This window comes from Mus caroli, unplaced genomic scaffold (genome assembly GCF_978045245.1).
Source record: "Mus caroli unplaced genomic scaffold, Mus_caroli_1 scaffold_16, whole genome shotgun sequence".
Taxonomy (NCBI): domain Eukaryota; kingdom Metazoa; phylum Chordata; class Mammalia; order Rodentia; family Muridae; genus Mus; species Mus caroli.
In genome coordinates this window covers 18,675,276-18,696,495 of record NW_028227271.1, presented here as the reverse complement: position 1 = coordinate 18,696,495, position 21,220 = coordinate 18,675,276, and the positions used below count along the sequence as shown (strand labels likewise).

Here is a 21,220-nt window from a genome sequence, read left to right as displayed (position 1 = left end):
GACATGGTGGAGCCAGGGCTCACAGGCCAAGGTCACTGAAGTCAGACGTCAAAGGTCTGGAGTCACCTAGGGCCTAGAGTCCTTCTAGAAGTCCAGATCCTAAAAGTGGCTACTTGGGTAATGCTGGCCCAGCCAAGGGGCCTTCCTGAGTCTCTGTGGCCACACACAGACCCCCAAGACAGGTTTCCCTAAGTTTCGTACCCACATTATGTTACACACACAGGGTCTCAGTGATTTGCAAATGCTAAAGCAACCCTGTGTGGTGTGTGTGCATGTCATGTGTCCACACGCATGTATTTGGGTATGCATGATATTCTGTTTGAACTCAGTACTCGGGAGTGTGCGGGAAGGTGGGTGCCTGTGTGACCTCTGTGTGACCTTGCTGCTCCTCCTTAAAAACAACATTGTCTTCAAGTCAATAATAATAATAATTATAATAATAATAATAAAAAGTAACTAACCAATTAAAAATGGGCAAAGAGTGGGGAGTGGGCACAGCCCAGAGGCAGAGCACTTGCATAGCATGTGGGAGGCCTCAGGTTTCATTCCAAGGACTGGAAAATAAAAAGAAAAAAGGCACCAGAGAGGGAGTATGTGGACAAAGACTCTAAAGGGATGTTTCTCAGAAAGAGTGTGAGCCAGCAGTGGTGGCGCACGCCTTTAATCCCAGCACTTGGGAGGCAGAGGCAGGCAGATTTCTGAGTTCGAGGCCAGCCTAGTCTACAAAGAGTGAGTTCCAGGACAGCCAGGGCTACACAGAGAAACCCTGTCTCCTAAACAAAACAAACCAAGTACGAAAATGGACAACAGACACATGAGAAGATACTTGGTGCCCAGGGTTACAGCAAGAAGCAGCTCACCCCCACCAGGATGCTGGGACTCAAAGCACAGCCAGGTGTGAGTAGGAGATGAAGCCAGGCCCCCAGAATCCCACACACAAATGTTCACAGCAGCTCAAAGGTGGGCACAGTCCAAAGATGTACCAAGGATGGGTGCAGGAAAGGTGGTATGCTGGGGCTGGAGAGATTGTTCGGAGAACAGAGGATCCATGATAGCTGGTACAACTGCCTGTAACTCTAGCCCCAGGGGATCAACACCTCTGGCCTCCCTGGGCATCTGGGCTCACATACACACACACACACACACACACACACACACACTTTTTTTTTTTTTTTTTTTTTTTTGGAGATAGGAGCTCACTAGGTAGCTCTGGCTGTCCTGGAACTTACTCTGTAGATCAGGCTGGCCTGAAACTCACAAAGATCCACCTGCCTCTGTCTCCTAAATGCTGGGATTAATAACATGTTCCACTATGCCTGGCTTCACACATTTAAAGAGAAAGAAAGAAAGAAAGAAAGAAAGAAAGAAAGAAAGAAAGAAAGAAAGAAAGAAAGAAAGAAAGAAAGAAAGAAGGGGAGAGAGAGAGAGAGAGGGAGGGAGGGAGGGAGGGAGGGAGGGAGGGAGGGAGGGAGAGAGAGGAAGGGAGGGAGAGGGAGGGAGAGGGAGGGAGAGGGAGGGAGGGAGGGAGGGAGGGAGGGAGGGAGGGAGGAAGGAAGGAAGGAAGGAAGGAAGGAAGGAAGGAAGGAAGGAAGGAAGGAAGGAAGGAAGGGAGAGAGAGAGAGAGAGAGAGAAAGAAAGAAAGAAAGAAAGAAAGAAAGAAAGAAAGAAAGAAAGAAAGAAAGAAAGAAAGAGAAAGAGAGAGAGAGAGAGAAATGTGGTATATCCCGTACAATGGATTGCTACTTAGTCTTCAGAGAGAAGGGGTGCTAACGTAAAGTCCTGGGCCTTGAAAACATAATGTGCGGTGAACGAAGCCACACCTAAAGGCCCCACATTGCAGGCTCCCACTTTCAGGAGTATCTATGGCCAGCCAGGCCACAGAGAGGAAGTGAACTGGCGCTGCTGAGGGCAGGAAGGTGGGGCACAGAAACTCAAGGCACAGAGATTCTTCTGGGGTTGAGAAAATGTCTAAGATCAATAGTGATGTGGAGACTCCAGACCTGTGGTGTGCACCACCCACAGAGCCGTTTGGCTGGCTGCAGCCTGTTACAGAAGTGCTCCATTTGAGGGTTCCACACACCCGTCCTTTTCAGTGTGAGTCCTCATGGGACTCTGTCAGCCCCAGCTAGGTCCTCAGCTCTCCATCAAGACTTGAAGCTGAGAAGAAACCAAGCCGGTGACTAGCCTGAGGACACACATCATGTGATCCACTAAGCTGGAGTCTGACTAAGGGACACCTGAGTTTCACTGTCCCTGAGGCCTAAAGTGCCAGACAGGAAAAGCTCTACACTCTACCTCCTGCCTCAGACCAAGGACTTCATATGTTGTCAGTCCAACATCTCTCCATCACAGACTATGTCACAGCCTGTATGTCTGTCCCATACCAAGGACAGCCCTGCTCCTGGCCAGACCACCCAGAGTCCTGAGGAGACATCTATAGGTCCCCCATCTTTCAGAAGGCTAAGCATGGGAGTGGGGGATGCTGACCAAGGGCAAACAGGTTAGGCAGGGCTCCTGGCTGTGAGGTAGAGGGCAGCAGTTGAATTCTGCAGGGGTCAGCTGGAGGGCAGTGGAGGGACTGGGGTGAGACAGGCAGGGAATGAAACTGGAGATAAGTCCTAAATGGTAGGAAAGAAAGACAAGCAAAGACTGAAGGAACTGTGCTTCAGGTAGGTGGACCATCAGTGCCAAAGTCCTGAGAAGAAATGAATTGAGCACCCAAAGTTTTATCCCAGGAAAGCAGTGATGGTTCTCAGGGGCTCCATGCTATTGTTCTTGGAAGAGAATCAGGAAGATTTAAGGCTTTCTTCTGAGAAGACCGGGCATCCTTGGAGGTGTGGCTCTGATCTCAGCTGAATGGAACCCTTTGGGCAACTGTAGGGGTTTGGAGGCAGCAAGGAGAGGCAGGTGCAAGGGTGCCTGGGGGTGAGCCAATGGGATCAGCAGGGGGTGAAGGGGATAGAAGATTCCAGAAGGCTACCTATGTGGTGTAGGAGCCACTGGTGGAAGACATCACCAAGGGAGGAGATGAGCCTTGGGGAATTAAAGGGAAACCTTAGCTGTGAGTACATAGGGGTCTGAAGACAGGAAGGGAAGAGTAACAACTGGTACACAGGCTTATTCCCAAGACAGACCCGCTGTGCCTACCACCAAAGCCAGCCCCAGAGACCACTGGCTCTGCGCTATGTGATCCTGGCCAGGCCTTTCACTCTTAGGCCTCAGTGTTCCTAGGTGCAATGGGTCTTAAGAAGCTCTTTCAAAAGGGGTAGCAGTACTCTTCTCTGAACCTTCTAGAAAGATCCCTAGGCTGCAGGTAGGCAGGCACACGTGACAGTGGGACAAGGATGATGATCTCCCTGCTCAGTCAAGATCCCTTCCCGCACCCCAGCCTACCAGGTCCCCAGCATCCTCATAAGTCTAGCACTGAGCAGGGAGCACGCTGTCTCCAACAGGATCAATCTCTTAACTGAGAAATTGAGACTTACAGAGGTAAGGGCATCCCTGGACCTGTGGTAGCTCCTGATGTCCCCGGCCAATGGATATAGTGCCTGTATCCAGGGGGAACCTCAGGCTGGACAGGATTCTGAGTGGCTACCGGGCACAGAAGTTGGAAAGAAGAAGGCTGGGGAGTCAGAGCAGTGTCCAGGATGTCCCTTATGGCTGTCCATTCCCCAGCCTGGCCACTCAGCCCCAGCGTGGACTCAGTCCCCAGGGTCTAGGTGTAAACTCTGCCTAAATGGATCTCATGCCTGTACCCTAGCACACAGAGCCTCCGGCTGGGGGCATCTGTGTGCAGTAGGGGGTGGGGTGGAGACAGGACAGTGAAGTGGGCCAACACAGATACCACTGAACCCATGGGGATCTCCAGGCTCTGCCTAGTGCAGGTCAGGCAGGCTGCCTCAAACCCATGCTTACTTCTGCTCCAGTAAAATGAGGTGGTACCAAATGCCCCTTGAAGAGGCCCCTGAGAGTAAAGTAATGCATGGGAGATATCACATGTGCCAGGGCTTGAGTACCACAGAGGAATCAGGTGACATACTGTATGTGCTGCAGAAACCATCCCTCTCAAAGTAGGCCTGACCCTGGGCCTACATAGGTGCTGTGTATCCCATGTGTGAGTGAGGAATATGCATGTGTATGTGTGTGAGTGTGTGTGTGTGTACATGTGTGTGTGTGTATGAGTGTGTGTTCATGTGTGTGTGTATGTGTGAGTGTGTGTGTATTCACATTTGTATATATGCACACAGATATATATATATTAAGCTCACGAGCATACATACATGTGTAAGTAGGTGCATACTTGTGTGTGAGTCTGTGAGTGTGTTTGTACATACATACATCTGTGAGCGTGTACAGATGTAGTTGTATAGTCACATATGACTGTGTGTGTGTGTGTTTCCATGTGCCTATCTGCCATTCTCTATCTCTGTGTGTCCCTCTGTCCCCTCTGGCTCCCACCCCACCCAGCCCCACCCGGCTTGGCTGAGTCAATGTCTCCGCTCTAAGCTCCTCGCTGCCGTTGTCATAAACAGAGCACCAGGGAAAGGCCTGCCAGGTCCGAACACGCAGGCCCGCCTGCGCCCCAGGCTTTTGTTCCGACCCAGGGTGGCCCGCACATGCTGCTGTGCAGCCCTGTAGATAGTGCCCCAATTGGGGGCCCTGGGCCCAGGGGACAAGACCTAGCTATATGACAAAGGGACAGAAGGCCAGAGTCCTGGGGTCTGTGTCTCTTTGGCTCCTGTAGAAATACTGAGGGAAGACAGAAGGACCCTAGGCAGCCATAGCCTCTCAACCATGGTGCCTTGGGAGAGGGTTAGCCAGCTTCCATTTCTCCCTCCCTCAGGGCTGCTGACAAAAATCACCTCTGAGAAAAGTGGGGTTTAGCCTCAGCCCCTTCTGGCATAGAAGGGAAAACCAGAGGCCCCAAGGACACGAAACCATACTCAAGGTCACCTGGGTGAGTTAGACCACTGGCCCAGGAGAGATCTCCCCTTTCCAGGCCTCACCCTGACTGTACTCCTGACAGGGCCTGCCAACAACGTGAAAATTCCAGCTCTGAACAAGCTCCAGGTGGTCTCTGAGAGGCTGAAGGGTGGCCCAGTCTACGACACCCAGCTGCTTGAGTGATAGAGAAGTCTTCTGGGAGTAGCTCTCCCATCTGTAAGCTGCCTTTCCAAGGAGGGTGAAGTCCAGGTAGTAGTCTGGAATCTCATTGCATCCCAGGCCAGCAACTGACTTCCAAACTCCCGATAGTCCTGGACACTGGGACCCTACAAAGAAATGTCTGTTCTGCTGCCTTGGCTGGCCCTAGTGACAGAATCTATGGGACAGCAATATGAGATGCTCAGACCAAAAGTCTGAAAACCTCAAGGCTAGGGTCCCTCTGGCATTCCCACCTTCCTGCCCACCCATCCCAGTTCACTCGAGGTGCCCTGGGCAGAGCCCCAGGCAGAATATAGTAGGTATTCAATGCTAGCAAGATGAACCACCACAGGAGGTAATAATGGTAGCCACTGCCCCTCACACTGGCCTGAGGTGTCCTATATGCTTATATTCGGTGGAAGTACACCTGTTGGCAGAGGCCTACAGCCAGCCATGGAGAAGTTAGGGCAGCCAGTGTCCTTCTGAGGACAGTGCCCCCTACCCCACATGGGCCTGCTGGCAAAGCCCTGGCAGAGCAGCAAGGACATGTGATGAGGAGTTACCCTCCTTCCCAAAGGCCCTTGATTCTCAGATGACCTAAAACCAATCAATTGCCTGCTTCCGGGGGGGGGGTGGTATCAGTCTCAGCTGCCCCCTGCTATAACCCTTGTGGACCTAGTTATAGGGATGCTGGTCCCGTAAGAAAGCTCATGCAGAGAGCCAGCAGAAGTCAGCCTTGGTCTGCTCACGTGCGCTCAGATTAGGGGCAGCCCTTATGCCTGGTCATGTCTGAGACCAGCACATGATGGACAGAACTTGGCATTATAGAGCTAAGGACTGTGCAAACCACAGTCCAGGCCAGGTTCGTGGGTCAGAGGCTCCGGACTCAGGAGGAAGTGGGGCTCGTGCATGCTCAAGGGAAGACCCTGCCTGCTCCTATTCTTCTGGGCGCTCTGGCCTCTTTGAAAACTCAGGCTATTCTAGCAGTGTCTTCCCCCACCCTTCGGCTTCAGCTCTCCCTCACTGACCCCCCAGATTGCCCCACAAAGCACCTGCCCTTCAAGAAAAAAAAACACTTTCCGCTTCCTAGCCCAGGGCCTTGGCACATTCTGTTCTCTGGATTTCCTTCCCTGATCTCCCCTCTGAGGAAGTCTTTGCTGAAAGTACCGGCTTTATGATGGTGACTGTTGGCAGCTCCCACACTTGCAAGAGAACCCAAATTTCTAGCAGACTTCCCTGGGATATTCAGGTATCCCTACACAAATACTTGCATGCCTCACCTCTGTCCCTCCCCCATCTCAGGACAGAGCTGGGCTGCACTTATAATGTATGCAACCCCAGTTGAAAAAGCTCTAGGCCACCACCTTCCCTGGAGCCTTGTGGAAAGACTACTGGACAGGCTAGAGAGTAAAGAGTGCCAACCAAGGATTACCACACCCAAAGCGGGCAATCTAAAGAATTCCTTGACTTTCTCAAAAGAATGGACTTGCTAGCACTCTCTGTGTGCCAGACAAGGCTAGCGTAGTGGTACCGTGGGAGTATTGAACATCCTATCCCTGGAGACAAACAAGCACTTGCAAGGGTGTTGGAGAACTGTAACTTTGCCGAGGGGCTTTGCTGTCTTCAGAAGGTTTCCCTTCGACATTCAAGTTTAAGGACTGGTCCAAGGTCACAGGCAAGGCCTAAAGGGGGCTGTCTCACCATCCAGACCATTGCCCCTCTCAGGGACAATCATTAATTGGCCCCGCTTGAGAGGCTGCTCCCATGAGAGCACCCCGGCTGCCTGCCAGCTCGCAGCCCAGCTTCCGGGCATGTCCAGGCATCCAACAAGCCTCTCCAAGTGGCCAGCTCACAGTACAGCCAGCCTGCTGCTTTTGACTCCCAGCCACTGAGAAGGGAGAAGGAGCCTTCCCATATAGTCAAAGCCCCTGCGGTTCCCTCCCTTGCTCCATCAGCTCGGCCTGGGGCCAGAGCATCTCTGCTTGTGTATAGCAGGAAGCCACAGGAGGCTACAGCAGGGCAGCAAGACCCAGGCTGGGCTCCAGAAAGCCTGCCCATCCCAGGGCAGGGAGGGCTAGGGACAGGCACAGGCTGACCCAGCGTCAGGGTGTGGGGAAAGCCCCCCAGGAGGAAGACAGATAAGCTATAAAGAGGTATAGCAGAGGGGAGAGATTTCTCAGATTGAGAAACTAGGCTCAGGCAGAGAAGCCAGATGTGGCTGGGGCTCTGGTTAGAGGGAAGCAAGGTGAGCTACTCCAGGCTTAGAAGTTACCCTTACCTTAGGGCAGTAGAGAACATCTGCAAAGATTAAACATCATTGGTTTGGTTGTTTTGTTTTGTTTTGTTTTTGTTTTGTTTTGTTTTTGAGACAGGGTTTCTCTGTGTAGCCTTGGATATCCTGGAACTCACTCTGTAGACCAGGCTGGCCTTGAATTCAGAAATCCACCTGCCTCTGCCTCCCAAGTGCTGGGATTAAAGGCGTGCGCCACCTCTGCCCGGCTAACATCACTGGTTTTTATTGTTGACCATGGATTAGAAGCCAAGTCTCAGGTAGACTTGGTGGCAGTAGCTGGCAAAGGTGGAGATGCCAGGCCCCTCCTGCAGCATCCTGACTTAGGAGGAGCTGAGGAATCAGACCCAGATCCCTTGGTGTCCGATGCCCGATATCTACCCATGGAACAGAAGGGAAAGGACACAGTGGCTGCTGTCTGACCCGGTACCTGGGTCTGTGGAGGGCAGGAGGCATTCACAGCTTCCAGGGGAAGAGCAGAGAGAGAGAAGCAGCCCTGACAGAGATCAAAGGGTAGGGTAGAGGGGTGGAGAGTGGAAATGACATCAAGTGGTCAGGTGGGTGGGGAAGCCATGCAGAAAAGCCAAGGTGTCCGTGGGTCAGTGAGACTCAGAACATCAGGTGACAATGGGCTGTCTGGGTGCTGTGGAAGAGTCCTGCATGTGTGCCTGGGGATAGGCCACACCTTATCCAGGGCTAGGCAAAAGACAGCTAGAGGCAGAAAAGGACTCAAGTTGGTGAATCAAGATGGGAGCCAGGGAATGGGGAAAATCAGCAACACATAGGCCACCAATGTCTTGGACAAGAAGCTACATGGGCTGGACAGTGGCGGCTCACGCCTTTAATCCCAGCACTCGGGAGGAAGAGGCAGGAGGATTTCTGAGTTCGAGGCCAGCCTGGTCTACAGAGTGAGTTCCAGGACAGTCAGGGCTACACAGAGAAACCCTGTCTCAAAAAAAAAAAAAAAAAAAAAAAAGCTATATGGAGCAGACAGTTGTGGGCCAGGTTATCAGGAGCCCTACCAAGAGCCCTGAAATGTTCTTGAAGGTAGGACAAAGGGCCAGGTTCTCCCTAGGTGAAGCACCTGAAGCAGGAATGGTTCTCTCCAGGGTAGGGGGCACAAAGAGTACGAAGCACAAACAGTTGAACAACAGCCTTATTAGCAGCCAGGTCCCCAAAGGAGCAAGGGGCAGTGGGAAGACACAGGCCAGCCTAAGGACAGAGCTGTGCTCCTCCTGGCTGTTGGTGGGCCCAAGGCCATTTTCCAAGTGTCAGAAGGGGACACTGCAAGGTAAGGGGACACCTGTGGGGCCAGCATTATTCCTGTACTCACATGGCACCTGCAAAAGTGGGTGGGAAGCTACACAAGGCAGATACTTCTGCCCACTACTGCCCTCCCCACCATCCCCCACCCCCACCCCACAGCTGGCACCTGGAGGGAGCGATCTGCACTTGGGTGGCACAGCCCCGGGGAGGAGGCGGTGCCATGCTCCTGGACGCACTAGGTGCCACCCACAGGCTGCTCACCACAAAGGGGCCCTCAGGAGTTTTCCTCTGCACCAACTCCAGCCCCGTGCTGGTGTTTGCAGCCCTGTAGAGCGGGCTCTGGACTGTGGCAGCTGCGGCCCCGTGGTGTATGGGAGACCCCATGGCTTGAAGGCTAGGCAGCTAGCAAGCCTTATACTGTTCTTCCATCTTATCTAGAAACAGCCAGAGTCGTTGTCCTGACCACATGCAGCATACAGCATTTGTTGAGCACCTACTAAATTCTGATGCTGAGACCCAGACTAGAGCCTACTGACTCAGAGTTCATACTACCAGTGAGGAAACCAAGGCTCAGAATAGCTCTGAGCTCACACAGCTGGATTCAGATGCAGATACTTTCTGGAAATTTCCTTGAAGCCTCTTCCTAGCCCTGAATCGGGTCCTCCCTTGGCTTTGTTTAGTGAAATATTGTGAAATGGGCACTGTGTTGCCCACACAGTGCTTCAAGGACAGGCAGGCATCACCACACATCCGAAGGACTGTGCCCTCGGTAGCCACCCCACCTGACATGTTCTAGTAGCTGATTGCTGTCTTCAAAAGGAATACCACCCCTGCATCGCCCAGATCCACTCCTGATCATAGTACCCTTTTTCCTTCGGGGCCAGAGCCCTCTTATAGGCTCTAACTACTGGAATCGCTCAGCAAGGAGCAGATGGCATCTTATGGTCCCCTTCCAAATGGCACCCACAGAAAGTGGTGCAGGGACCTGGGTACTTGAAGCTACTGAATAGGCCAACCCACTGCATCAAATCCTTTCTCTGCTCCTGTCTGCATGGGTCACTGTGTCCCCACCCCACATCCCAGAGCTAGGCCACTCATCCATACACACAGGCTGTGTGGCTTGGCCTAGACTTGGGTTGGCTGCTGGGTGACCCGGCCCCCAGCCCACAGGCCCAGAGACGCCCTTACCTACTCGGAGTTCTTGCCCGAAGACGGTCTTCTCGCCCAGGGCGGAGCAGTTCCAGCGGCCAAATCGGAACTGGTGCTGGCACTCGTCGATGCCCATCTGCGCCCCCTCCCCGATCACAATGATGGCATCGGGTCGGCTCTGGCAGATGGCACGCTGCCGTGGGGCCAGGCCAGGAATCTTGTTGCAGATGATGTTGGCTCCCAGGGCCACCACGGATGACAATGCTCTGCGGGGGCAGAGAGAAGAAAGGTGTTGAGAACCCCTTGGGCGGTCTGATGTCCCCCACTGGTACCAAACACCTCCTCCACTGAGCCCCACCAGCCCTGGAAGTGTTAGAACCGCAGACCAGTTCACACCTGCAGAAGCCACGATCCCCAGGCCTGAGTCAGACACACAGATCCTTCCAATCAGACAGCATCCCACCTGGGAACTGACAGCCTTGGCATAGTTCCCAGTTGTCTTGGCATGGCAGACCCTACTCCCAGACCACTGGGCTTCCCTATCTGCTCCTTCTGAGCCCAAAGGACACTTCCTCCAGTTCCCACCTATGTGTGACCTTGACAAGACACCCTGAGCCTAAGTTTCACATTCAGGGAATGGGTATAGACACCTGCTGCCCCAGCATGCAAGCACAGACACACACCTAGAAGAGCCCAGCCCCTTCACTGTCTAGATGAATGGAGAGACTGGGAAGAGACAGGAGCTGACATGAGATAAGCACCTACTGTGTGCTGGGCTGGGCTCAGAGACTGTGGTTGCCTTTGTAATGACTCCTGACAACTCCTAGGGAGGAAGGCTCTTGCCAAGTTCACTCAGAGCTTGGAGTATTATCAACACGGTTGTTTGTTTTTGTAATGAGGGGAAATTCGCATAACATAACATTAACCATTTAAAAATGTACAGCCCCGTGGCCTTTAGCACACACACACAGTATTGTAGCCTCCGCCTCTATCAAGTTCCAACCTTTTCTCCACATCCCAAAAGGAAACTCTGTACCCACGAGCAGGCACTCCCAGCCCCTCCTCCCCCCGGCCCCCCAGCAGCCACTAATCTGTCTCTGTTCCCACGGGGCTGCAGCTTGCACTCGCTCGGACAGTCTGTGGAATCTTACAATACACGTGGTCTTTGGAGCCGGATTCCTTGCATTCAGTGAAACGCTTTCAAAGTTTATCCGAGTCGCAGCGTACCTCAGTGCCCTGTTCCTTTTAAAGGCTGAATAATATTCCATTTGGACACCAGGCCCTCACTTACTGACCCACTCCTCATGGACGGACATCCACCTCTCACCTGTGGCTACGCAGGTGCACATGCCTGCCATTGTCTGAGTCCCCGTTTTCAATCGTTCAAGCATCCACCACTGGGAATGGACTTCCTGAGGCATCTGGCGACTCTTTGACCTCCTGAGGAATTACTAAACCATTTTTTTCCACAGCCACTGGTACTGATCTTTCCGTTCAGGCAAGAGAAAGAACATTAAAACGGAGGAGCAGAGGCCAGTCCTCAGGTAAACAGCCAGAAATCGGGCTCACTGGGTGGAGATCTGGCCTTCCACATACAAAGAGTCCTAAGTTACACATAAACTGGATGCGGTGGCTCACGCCTATATCTCAGCACACTGAAAGTAGAGACAGGAGAATCAGTTCCAGGTCGTTCCCCGCTCCTTAAAATCAGCCTAGGCTACAGCAGATCCAGTCTCCAAGAAGAAAAGAAAGTCTAAGGGTTTAAAACAACAGACTGAGCTAGGTGGCGGTGGCGGTGGCGGTGGCGGTGGCGGTGGTATATGCCCTTTAACCCAGCACCCCAGAGGCACAGAGAGGCAGGTTGGATCTCTGAATTCCAGGACAGTTAGGGTTACACAAAGAAACCCTTTCTTCAAAAATAAATAAGTAAATAAATAAATAAATAAATAATAATCAGAGAAGGGCTTGCTTAGTTAGGAAGCAGCAGCGAAGAAGAACCACCAGGGGCCCCCAAAGCTGACAGCTAGACCTCTGGCTGTTCTTTAAGGACTCCGTGTTTTTCCAGGCCACCATACTCCCCAGGCAGCTGGGCAGTCTTCTTGTGGCCTGAGCCCCCCGCCTGTGCTGCAACCCTGTGACACTCAATCTCTGGGGCACGCCCCGCCTGCTCTACCTGCTAATCTGGCCAAGACCCCCCCTGGGTCTCCCATGACACAATGGGGTAAACACGCCCCAGGCTGGCGTTGAGGAAGGGCATCTGGGCGGGTGGGGCTGGGAGCGGACTGGAATCTGGGGAATCCAGCCCAAAGTAACAGTAGAATCCTCGGAGACCGAGCTGGGGAAACGAGATGGATGGGAACGCCACGCCACAGGGCACTGCCACCACGGCAAAGCTGTCCCTTCGGTACTAGATCTCTCTCAAGGGCACGCCTTGTTCCCAAGTTCTTCCAAGAGGCTTGGACCTCATGCCTCGACTGCCTACCCGGGAGAGCACTCAGACCAACAGGCTGAACTGTGGGGACTTTCAGGGGTGGACAGACCCCAGGATGGATGGAAGGCAGCAAGAAATCACTGCAGTGGCCTCCCATCTACAGATGGCTCCCTCTACCACCCAGATCTCCACAGCTAGTGACTTTTTGTCATTGTTTTTGAGACTAGACCTGCTGTAGCCCCTGCTCAATAGCCCCCATTGCCCTCTGCCTAGAAATATAAGCCTGGGGGGTTGACTCTGATGACCCCTCCCTTCTGTCTTCACTGTCCACCTCGGCAGTCAACACTGATCCCTCTGTTCGCATGCTGTCCCTCTTCTACCGCTCCTTCTGGAAAACTCTCCTCTCCCTTCCAGGTGTGTCCCTTCCACAAGCCCTGACATCGAGAAGAGGAACAGAGAGCATTTGTTCTGAGAGTCGAATCTCATCCCTCTGTACCCTGCCAATACTGTCCTTACGTCACCTCCAAGTGGTAGATGCGCCCCCAAAATGCCAAGTCCTAGCTGATTCAGGGGTCCGAGAATGGCTGTGAAGGGGAAGGGCCCTCTCCAGCTCCCATAGACTGCATGAGGCACACAAACCAATGCTGGATTTCAGCAAGCAGATGGATAACCCATTTTTGTAAAGGGTGTTTCCCCAGAGACACAGGGGAAGCAAGCGTCATGCACAGTGAGGTACAACCTCATCCATTCATCCAGGGATGCAAACCTCTGCACGCCCACCAGGGTCCCTGTGAGCAAAACTGAGGAGCTGTAAGACCCCATGTGCGGGTGAAGAGGCCGGGGAGGAGCAGAGTCCTCCCGCACCACATTCCCTGTGGGCAGCATTTGGCAGAGAGTTAAAAGTCACACACAAAGCTGCCCGGAAATTCCATTTCTTGGCAGAGATCCAAAAGAATTGAAGACAGGTGTCGAAACAAAGCCTTCTGTACAAACGCTCCGAGCAACGCTATTCACAGTAGCCAGAGGATGGAAAGAACCCAATTCTCCATCGACGGATGAGTGGCTGAAAACAAAATGTGGTATGCCCATGCCATGGAGTACTATTCAGCCATGAAAAGGAATGAAGCACGCACTCATGGCCTGGTATGGAAAAAGCTAGAAAAGATTATGCCATGAGAAAGAAGACAGACATGGAATCCCAGATGCTACCTGAGTGCATGTGCATGGGCACATGAATCCAGAATGGGCAAATCCACAGAGACAGAAGAAAGACACCGTGAGGAGGATGGGGCAGAGAATTGACTGCTGACTAACAGTGGAATTCCCATCTGAGTGATGGAGTTCTGTAAGCTGATGGCCCTGCGATGTTACAAAAACATGCAATGGCACCATTTAGTGCTTCAAGATGGACAGAACAGCAAATTTCATTTTATGTGCCCCTCAACCGCATTTAAAAACAAAACAGACAAACAAACAACTACAATACATCTATATACAACTCTATACACCTCAATGTAAGGGATCCATTTGGAAGGAGGCTTTCACCAGATATGGGTGTTGGTGCTGCCAAGACGGGACTTCTACCTCCTCATCCCACATGCCCTGGCCAGTGTGTGAATCAGAGCCTGACCAGGTACCGTCACCAATTTGAAGTTGATAGCAAACTTGTCTTCCTTTGCACTAGAGGACATTCCATGGACGGTACCCAACACTCCCTCGCAAGCCAGCCTCTGTGGTGTCCCCCTTGCACCTCAACCCTGCAAGGACTCTGCTCTGCAAGGATGGAGGGATGAGTGCTCTATAGGGGTACCAGGAGGTGAGTGCTCAGAGAGACTGGAGGAATGGGGACTGGGAAGGCCTCCAGTCCCACTCAGGGCTGAACTGGGCATTGGGAAACCAGATAGAGCTGGTAAACCCAGAGAGAGGTGGGGGGGGGGTGGGGGATGGAGTGAGGATGCGGATTGTCCCTCCTTTCTTCTTTTCAAATAATTTGGTTTTTTTTAATTTATTGTTTATTTAGTGTGTGTATCCACGTGGTTGTGTCATAGTGCATGTGTGGAAGGTCAGAAGACAACTCGTGAGAGTCGATTCTTTCCTTTCACCGGATGGGACCTGAGGATCAAACTCAGGCTTAGTAGAAAGACCATTAATCCATGGAGCCTTCTCTTCTATATTCTCTCTCTCTCTCTCTCTCTCTCTCTCTCTCTCTCTCTCTCTCTCTGTCTTTGTTTCTCTGTCTCTCTCTGCCCATCTATGTCTCTGTCTCTCTCTCTCTCTTTGTCTCTCTGTCTTGTCTCTCTGTCCCTCTCTGTCTCTGTCTCTCTGTCTCTGTCTGTCTCTGTCTCTGTCGCTGTCTCTGTCTCTCTCTGTCTCTCTCTCTCTCTCTGACAGGGTCTTACTCTGTAATCCAAGCTGACCTTGAACTCAGGCTATAATCCCTCCTCTAGCCTCAGCCTCCTTCAGTTGGGGCTGTAGGAGAGTGAGTGCCACCCTGTCACACTAGGCCTGGTAGGGTTTTGTTTGGTTGTCCTCAAAATCATCTAAGTCACTTCCTTGCTGAAAAGCATTCATTCATTCATTCATTCATTCATCTGGGCTTATGGTAGAGAGATCTAGTTGCAGCTTTCCACACACTAACTCCCAGACATCCTGAGTTCCTAGAACAGGTTAGACCATGGATAGCCAAGGCTTTGCGAGAGGGGAGTGGACTAAAGCCTACGAGTGGGAAACATGGCTAAAATCCTAAAAGCTAAGTAGCGGGTGCCAGCAGGAGGCTAGTGGCATGTGGGGCCTTGCTGGGGTTTTTGGCAGTAGGATGACAGTATGGCTGGCACCCTCACCAGGCCACCCTGCAGGTGGGCCCCAGCTCTCATCCCACAGTGGGAAAACCCTCTTCCCAGCCAGCAGCTGCCTGCTCAAGTGTCCAAGTGACCAGACCAGGGAGGGCCCGCGAGCAGAGAAGCCTGGCAGGGGTGCGTGTGCCTTGGTGACTGACTTTTTTTTCCGTGGAAAAATTCTGTTCTGGGCTTGTCTCTCAAACTGCTCAGGGGCCCTAGGACGTGGGCAGAGAGCCAGGAACAGTGGGCCACACTGGGAGCCTACAAACCTTTCTCACCTCTTGCCTGGATCAAGGTCCTAAAAAGGATCCCTGGGGAGCTGTGGGCAAGCCCACCAGGCTCACACCAGAGGCTGGCAGAGGCCAGGAGGACCTGAGTCTTGCGATGCCCAGCTCTGGGTTTAGGTTGGGCACTGTGTCAGGAGGACTTCCCTGGACAACAAGAAGACCTTTCTACCTACCAGAAGCTTAAGGGAATGGGACTGCCTTCATGATGGGGGGGGGGGGGAGGGCTCGAGGAGGGAATGGATGGCAGTGGGGAACACCTCAACCTTGCTATCACTGTTCAATGGTAGATATCCAGACCTCTAATGCTGTGGCTAGGGCCACAAACTGTGGTGCTGACACAATCCGTGGGAGCCCCGGGACATGCCTCTTCATGGCTGAGCGGGGCAGGCTCAAGCACTTTTCCTAAGTTCTTTGTACTTCAGCTTCCTCCTCGGTAAAAGTGGTGTGAGAGCATTCTGGACACATGGCAGAGCTGATGGGGAGAGACTTGTGAGGCATATGCACTCATACCACAGCTAGTGTGTGGTAACGTTTCACGTGTTGGGCCAGCAAAACCCTCCAGGCCTGAGGCTGGGATCACTCTGGTTCCACATTTACTGGACACACATGGCTGTTGTGCTCCTGGCTTCCACACTCCCCCTGGGACCAAGAAGGCACCATGCCTATAGCAGAACTCTGAACCACTCACTGAATGCCCACTGCTGTCTCCATGGCAACCCAAGGGGCTATCCTCAGGCTCTTCCTCCAATCTTGCCAATTCACTCTGTGCCTGAAAGACAAGGGACCCCAGCCAGTACAGTAACCAACCACCAGATGAGCGGTGGCCATGCCTAGGGGACAGAATCCCTCTTTCCGGTCAGGCTTCACCCTGGGGTGTCCTCCAAGTGTCCCCCTTCTCTGACATCTTTGGAGAGAACTAGCTCACATAAAAGGCTGATGGAAGGGTGTCCCCTATGCCCAGGACTGAGGTCGCCCCGTCCTTACTTGGTGTGGAGGACACACCTGCTTCCTTCAGGAAGTAAGCCCTCCAGAGTCTGCCCTAGAGACACGGGTAGAAATCTAACCTAAATCCTTCATGCTGCTAGTGTTTTCATGCTTGAGCCGGAGAAGACCTGCTGTGTGCTAGATTGGGCCCAAGACCCACATAACGTCCCTATGTAAAAAACGTGTGATAAGAATTGATATTCTTGTTGGGCAATGGTGGCGCATGCCTTTAATCCCAGCCCTTGGGAGGCAGAGGCAGGCGGATTTCTGAGTTCGAGGCCAGCCTGGTCTACAGAGTGAGTTCCAGGACAGCCAGGGCTACACAGAGAAACCCTGTCACGGAAAAACAAAACAAAACAAGACAAAAAACAAATGATATTCTTTTCCCCAGAGGCCCAGAGAGGCTTGTCTGCCCTGGGCTGGCAGGCAGGCAGAGAATCAGGGACTGTTAACCCCTCAGTGGGTTAACAAATGAAGGCTTCTAGTCAGGAGGCTCAGACACACTGAAACATAGAAGAGTGACCAGGCTCCTGGCTCACATGTCCAGCTGAGTGAAACATGGGGTACCCTCAGTCTGGAAGGCAGATGGCTCCAGGGGAGCCATGGGGTTCCCTCTCTTCATCCTGGGAGACAAGTCCATGAAAGCCATGTCACTTACCTTGTCCTTTCCCATTTAAATGGCCAAAGAGAAATGGTGTCATTGCCCGACACAGAGGTGACCAACAGAGTAGGTCTCTCCCACCCAGAGGAAGCCTCCAGCCACCTCGAAATCCACGGATATGACCACAAGCCTCTGCACCCCCTGCTCTTCCCTTTAAATCTTTACCCGCAGAGCAAACAGGCCCCCTAAGAGCAGTGACCTCTGCCGGGCTTTTCTCTGGCCGGAGCCCTTTCCACACGGGACCAGGCTGCCCCCAGGCTGCTGGGCTGGAACAAACATGTGTGTGGAGAGTCACAGAATGCAAAGACAAGCACGGGACCCAAAGACAGTTTAGAACTGGAACTGAGACCATCCTGACCTAGAGAAAAATATGAAGCGTCCTCTCTGGAAAGCAGGACCTTTTAAAAACAAACAAACAAACAAACAAACAAACAAACAAAAAACCTTCCCTGGGACAGGCCCCTTAGCCCTCTGGTCCCACCACCCTTAACCTGCTCCAGCTCCCGCCTGGCCTAGCCCAGAGCTCAGTCTACACTGCACTGGCCCTGTCCCCCCTCAGGGCCTTTCCCAGCCCTCCCAGCTGCAGCTGAAGCCTCTTAAACATCTTTCTTTGCTGTATTCTACCTACCCCGTGGCACCAGGATTAGGCCTCGCTCTTCTCCCTCCCGCTGTGCTGGACTTTCAGATCTGCTCCCTCTGCAGACAGACACACCTCCTCACAGGCATTGACCTCTCAGCCAGCTTGGAGCCCTTGGACTTCAGTGTGGGACCCCTGTCCTCTCCAAAGGCTCTGCCTCTTTGCCCGCTGCTGACTCCCCAGGGCAAGGATTTCCCACCATTGCAAGGTAACCAAGGTCACTAGGTCTCCTGTCCCAGTTCCCATTCTGGAAAGTAGGGTCAGGCTGCTCTAAGCTTCCCTCTGGGCCCCCAAGCCTTGGCCCAGACAGCTACCCAGCTGCCCAGCAACTCCAGCCCACACTCCTGGCCCAGGGCGCTTTGTAATTCTTCCTTCTTGGGCATCCTCCGGCAAAATATTTGAAGAATGTTCTAATTATCTATGATCGGCCAGGAAGGCGGGCCTGGGTCCACTCATCCAGGAAGTAACCCAGCAAATCCCCCGGAGGGTGGGCTGAGCTCTCCCTCCGGTGGGCAGGTGTGTCCGGGGCTTTTCCAGGCACTGAGGGGCCCAGGGGCTCTTCCCAGGCTCTGGATCACTCTTAGGATGGGGGTGGGTGGTTGGTTGGGAGCCAGCACTAGAGGAACCTCGATGTTCTTGCCAGGTAAGTGGGGATAGGAATGTCTCCGAAGTGCAGATTGGCCTGAGCCCCCAGATCAGAGTTCCCACCCACCCCACCCCCCCCACACACACACAGACATTAGCTACAATCTGAATTCGATTAGACTGACCAAGGAGAGCTCACCTAGGCCAGAACTGAGCACAGCCGGTCCCTTTGGCAGGTCTGTAGAACAGAACTGGTCAGGGTGGAACACAGCAGGTGCCAAGGCCCCTGCCCTCAGGCTACCTGTCTTCTCTCTGGTCCTCCTTCAGTCTTCCTCTGCTGGCTGGTAACCCCAGCTCAGAAACCTGGGCAGAGCATGTAGCTCCAAGCTGTGTTTTGTTCCTTGATCCTTCCTCCTTCCCTTCTCCCCTCCTCTACTCTCTTCTTTGCCTTTTCTTTCTTTCAGGGTTAGCCCAGGCTAACCTCAAAAGCACTAAGAAGTCAAGAATAACCATGATCTGACCCTCCTGCTTTCACCTCAAAGTGCCGGCGGCACTGCGGCACCACCCCAATAGTAAGTACATGGACCCAGGTGAGGCCCTGAGGGAGGAGCAGAGGGGGCAGGTCCAGCCTGGCCATCCAACTAGCCTTTAGCGTGCCCTGACACATGGTCTACACCCGTCGCCACAGTGCTGAAAGAGCATACACTTAGTTCAGCTTCCTGCTTGTTCTACTCATCCCTATAGCAGTTTCTGGGGTTGGACCTTGAAGTCTAAACGTACAGAGGGGAAAACAGACTGAGAGAGAGACCCAGAAGGAGGCAGTCAGGGATTGCAGACGGCTGAGGGTGGGCAACTCTAGGCCTCTTCTTGGGAATTCATCCACCTCCAAAACCCCTCCCTGGCCTGCTTGGGCCTCAGTTTCTTATTTGAATATCAAGGGGGCTGAGATGAAAGTCAGGGTACCTGTGGCTAGACCCCCTCCCCCAAAGAGGGTCTTCATGGCTGTGGAAACTAGGTTCCAGTTCTGCTAAGTCTCTGACTCTTTCTGACCCATCTGGGCCTTAGTCTACCCATCTGTCTGTAGTGGGGGACAGAGTCTGCCCATGGTTGGCAGTCCCTTTCCTCCAGCTTGGGCCCCACTTGCTCCTATCTTTCTAAGCCACTGCTCCCCTCAGCTGCTCCTGGTGTTCCCAGGCAAGAGAGTAGAGATTCTGCTAAGGGCTTTCCCACCCTTCCACATAGCTAACATTCCAGCCAGGCATCCCAGGACCCCACCCTGGAGAGGAAGAAGGCAGTCTGGGAGAAGTGGGGTGGTAAGCAGGAAGCCTGTGTAGGTTGGGGTGGTTGAAGATGGGAAAGCCACGCCCACCGAGTGGCACATGGCGACATGGGCAAAGAGCTTAAGGGGGCTAATGGGTTCACTGAGTCCTCATGGGGATCACTGTCATTTCACTGACTGACCTCCGACTTCAGAAACTTCAGGGCCTTTCCTGGCACGCAGGGCCCAACATAACATGCCAAGTCCTGGCCTTAATGGGTCAGATCTTTGCCCTCAGAGGGGTACCCTGTCTCTCCAGCAGTCAGACGGGACTCCACACCCAGCACTGTGCCTCCACCTCCAAGAAGCCTGCCTGTCTGACCCTGCTTTGTTCTCACTTTGAAGACACCATGTGTGTGCCAGGCCCGGCACAGGGGCTGAGGTGGCTTCCCTGGCCCATACTCTTTGCTTCCTACAGTACAGATGGAGACAGCCACACTCAGAGATGCCAGGGCCCCCGAGGCTGTGAGGCTGGCTGAAGCCCAACTGGTGCTGAGACCCCCGTAAGCCCAGCATGGCACTTGCTTTAAAACCTATGTGATACAAGGTGCCCCGAAGGCATGGCTGGCCAAGACACCAACCCGAGACCTACGGACAGAAGGACAGGTGGGTGTAAACGGTGGGAGGGAGTTGGCAGGCCCCACTGGCCTACCGCCAGTTTGGGAGTCTAAACACTGGATGGCTGAGCCAGCACTTCCTGGGATACTGAGTATGTTCTGAGCTGTGAGCCTGGGGACCAAGTCCCACACATGGGGGACAGCAAGTCACCATCTCTCTACAGACAGACCTCAAGGCAGGGCTGAGTTCTTATGCAGAATCAGGTGGGAGACAGAGCCTAGAGAGGGTGGGGCCTGCCTGACCACAAGGCAAGCACCCAGGGCAGTGTGAGCCTCAGCCAGGGGCCTGCCCATTCCTGACATCTTTTGTCATCACAGCTGGGGCCTGTCTGAGTCAGAAGCCCCCTGGGGACTGTACCATGGTCCCTCACCTTAGCGTGTTCCCCGTGACCTTGATGGCTTCCCCAGTCAGCAGCCTCAGAATGAATGCTCTGGGAAGGGGGCCACTCAATCCCAGTCGCTAGCCTGGCTAGCAGCCCATTATTCCCATTTTCCAGAGGATGCTCAAAGAAGGACTGTGTTTGGTCCAAGGCTGAATAGTAGCTTGGCAGCAATAAAACCAAAGCCTTTGTCTCTGCCTCCTTGATATCTTCCCGCTGCAGCTGTGGCTACCCTGTTCCTTCCTGCTACAGGAGTCCCCGCATTGGAAGGCACAGGTGAAGAGGGGTCTGGCCTTGTAGCCCTGACTGTACACCCTGTCCCACTGCTCTGTCTGTGTGTGTGTGTGGGGGGGGGGGTGTCCAGAAGGCATCACTGACCTACAAGCCGCCAACCTATGTTGCCTCTGGAGCAGGGCTATCACACACACACAAAAGAACTTCCCTCAGGTGGAGTCATTGTCACATACTCTCCCACAACCATGCCAGGAAGGAAACGCAGAACCTCAGGCATGGCCAACACAGGCGCGACAGCCTGAAGGGAAGGAAGCTGTCCAGCTCTATCTATCCTGTACCTCACCCTCTGTGAGAGGACATCTGTGAGAGGACATCTAAGCACTATTCTTCCTGAGCATTTTC

The 21,220-nt window shown here is 53.3% G+C and overlaps 1 protein-coding gene across 3 annotated transcripts in view; it reads right to left on the bottom strand.

Moving 5' to 3' along the window:
* The window catches only part of Wnt7b (Wnt family member 7B), a 46,583-nt gene that overhangs the window by 13,807 nt on the left and 11,556 nt on the right, over window positions 1-21,220 (bottom strand). For 2 of the 3 annotated variants that reach the window (XM_021183808.3, XM_021183807.2), the window contains exon 2: window positions 9,887-10,113. In XM_021183808.3, the coding sequence (XP_021039467.1) occupies window positions 9,887-10,113 (227 nt within the window). Of the gene's footprint in view, window positions 1-9,886; window positions 10,114-11,174; window positions 11,376-21,220 lie in introns of those variants that run through there. The other variant, XM_085831601.1, reaches the window with a different exon arrangement.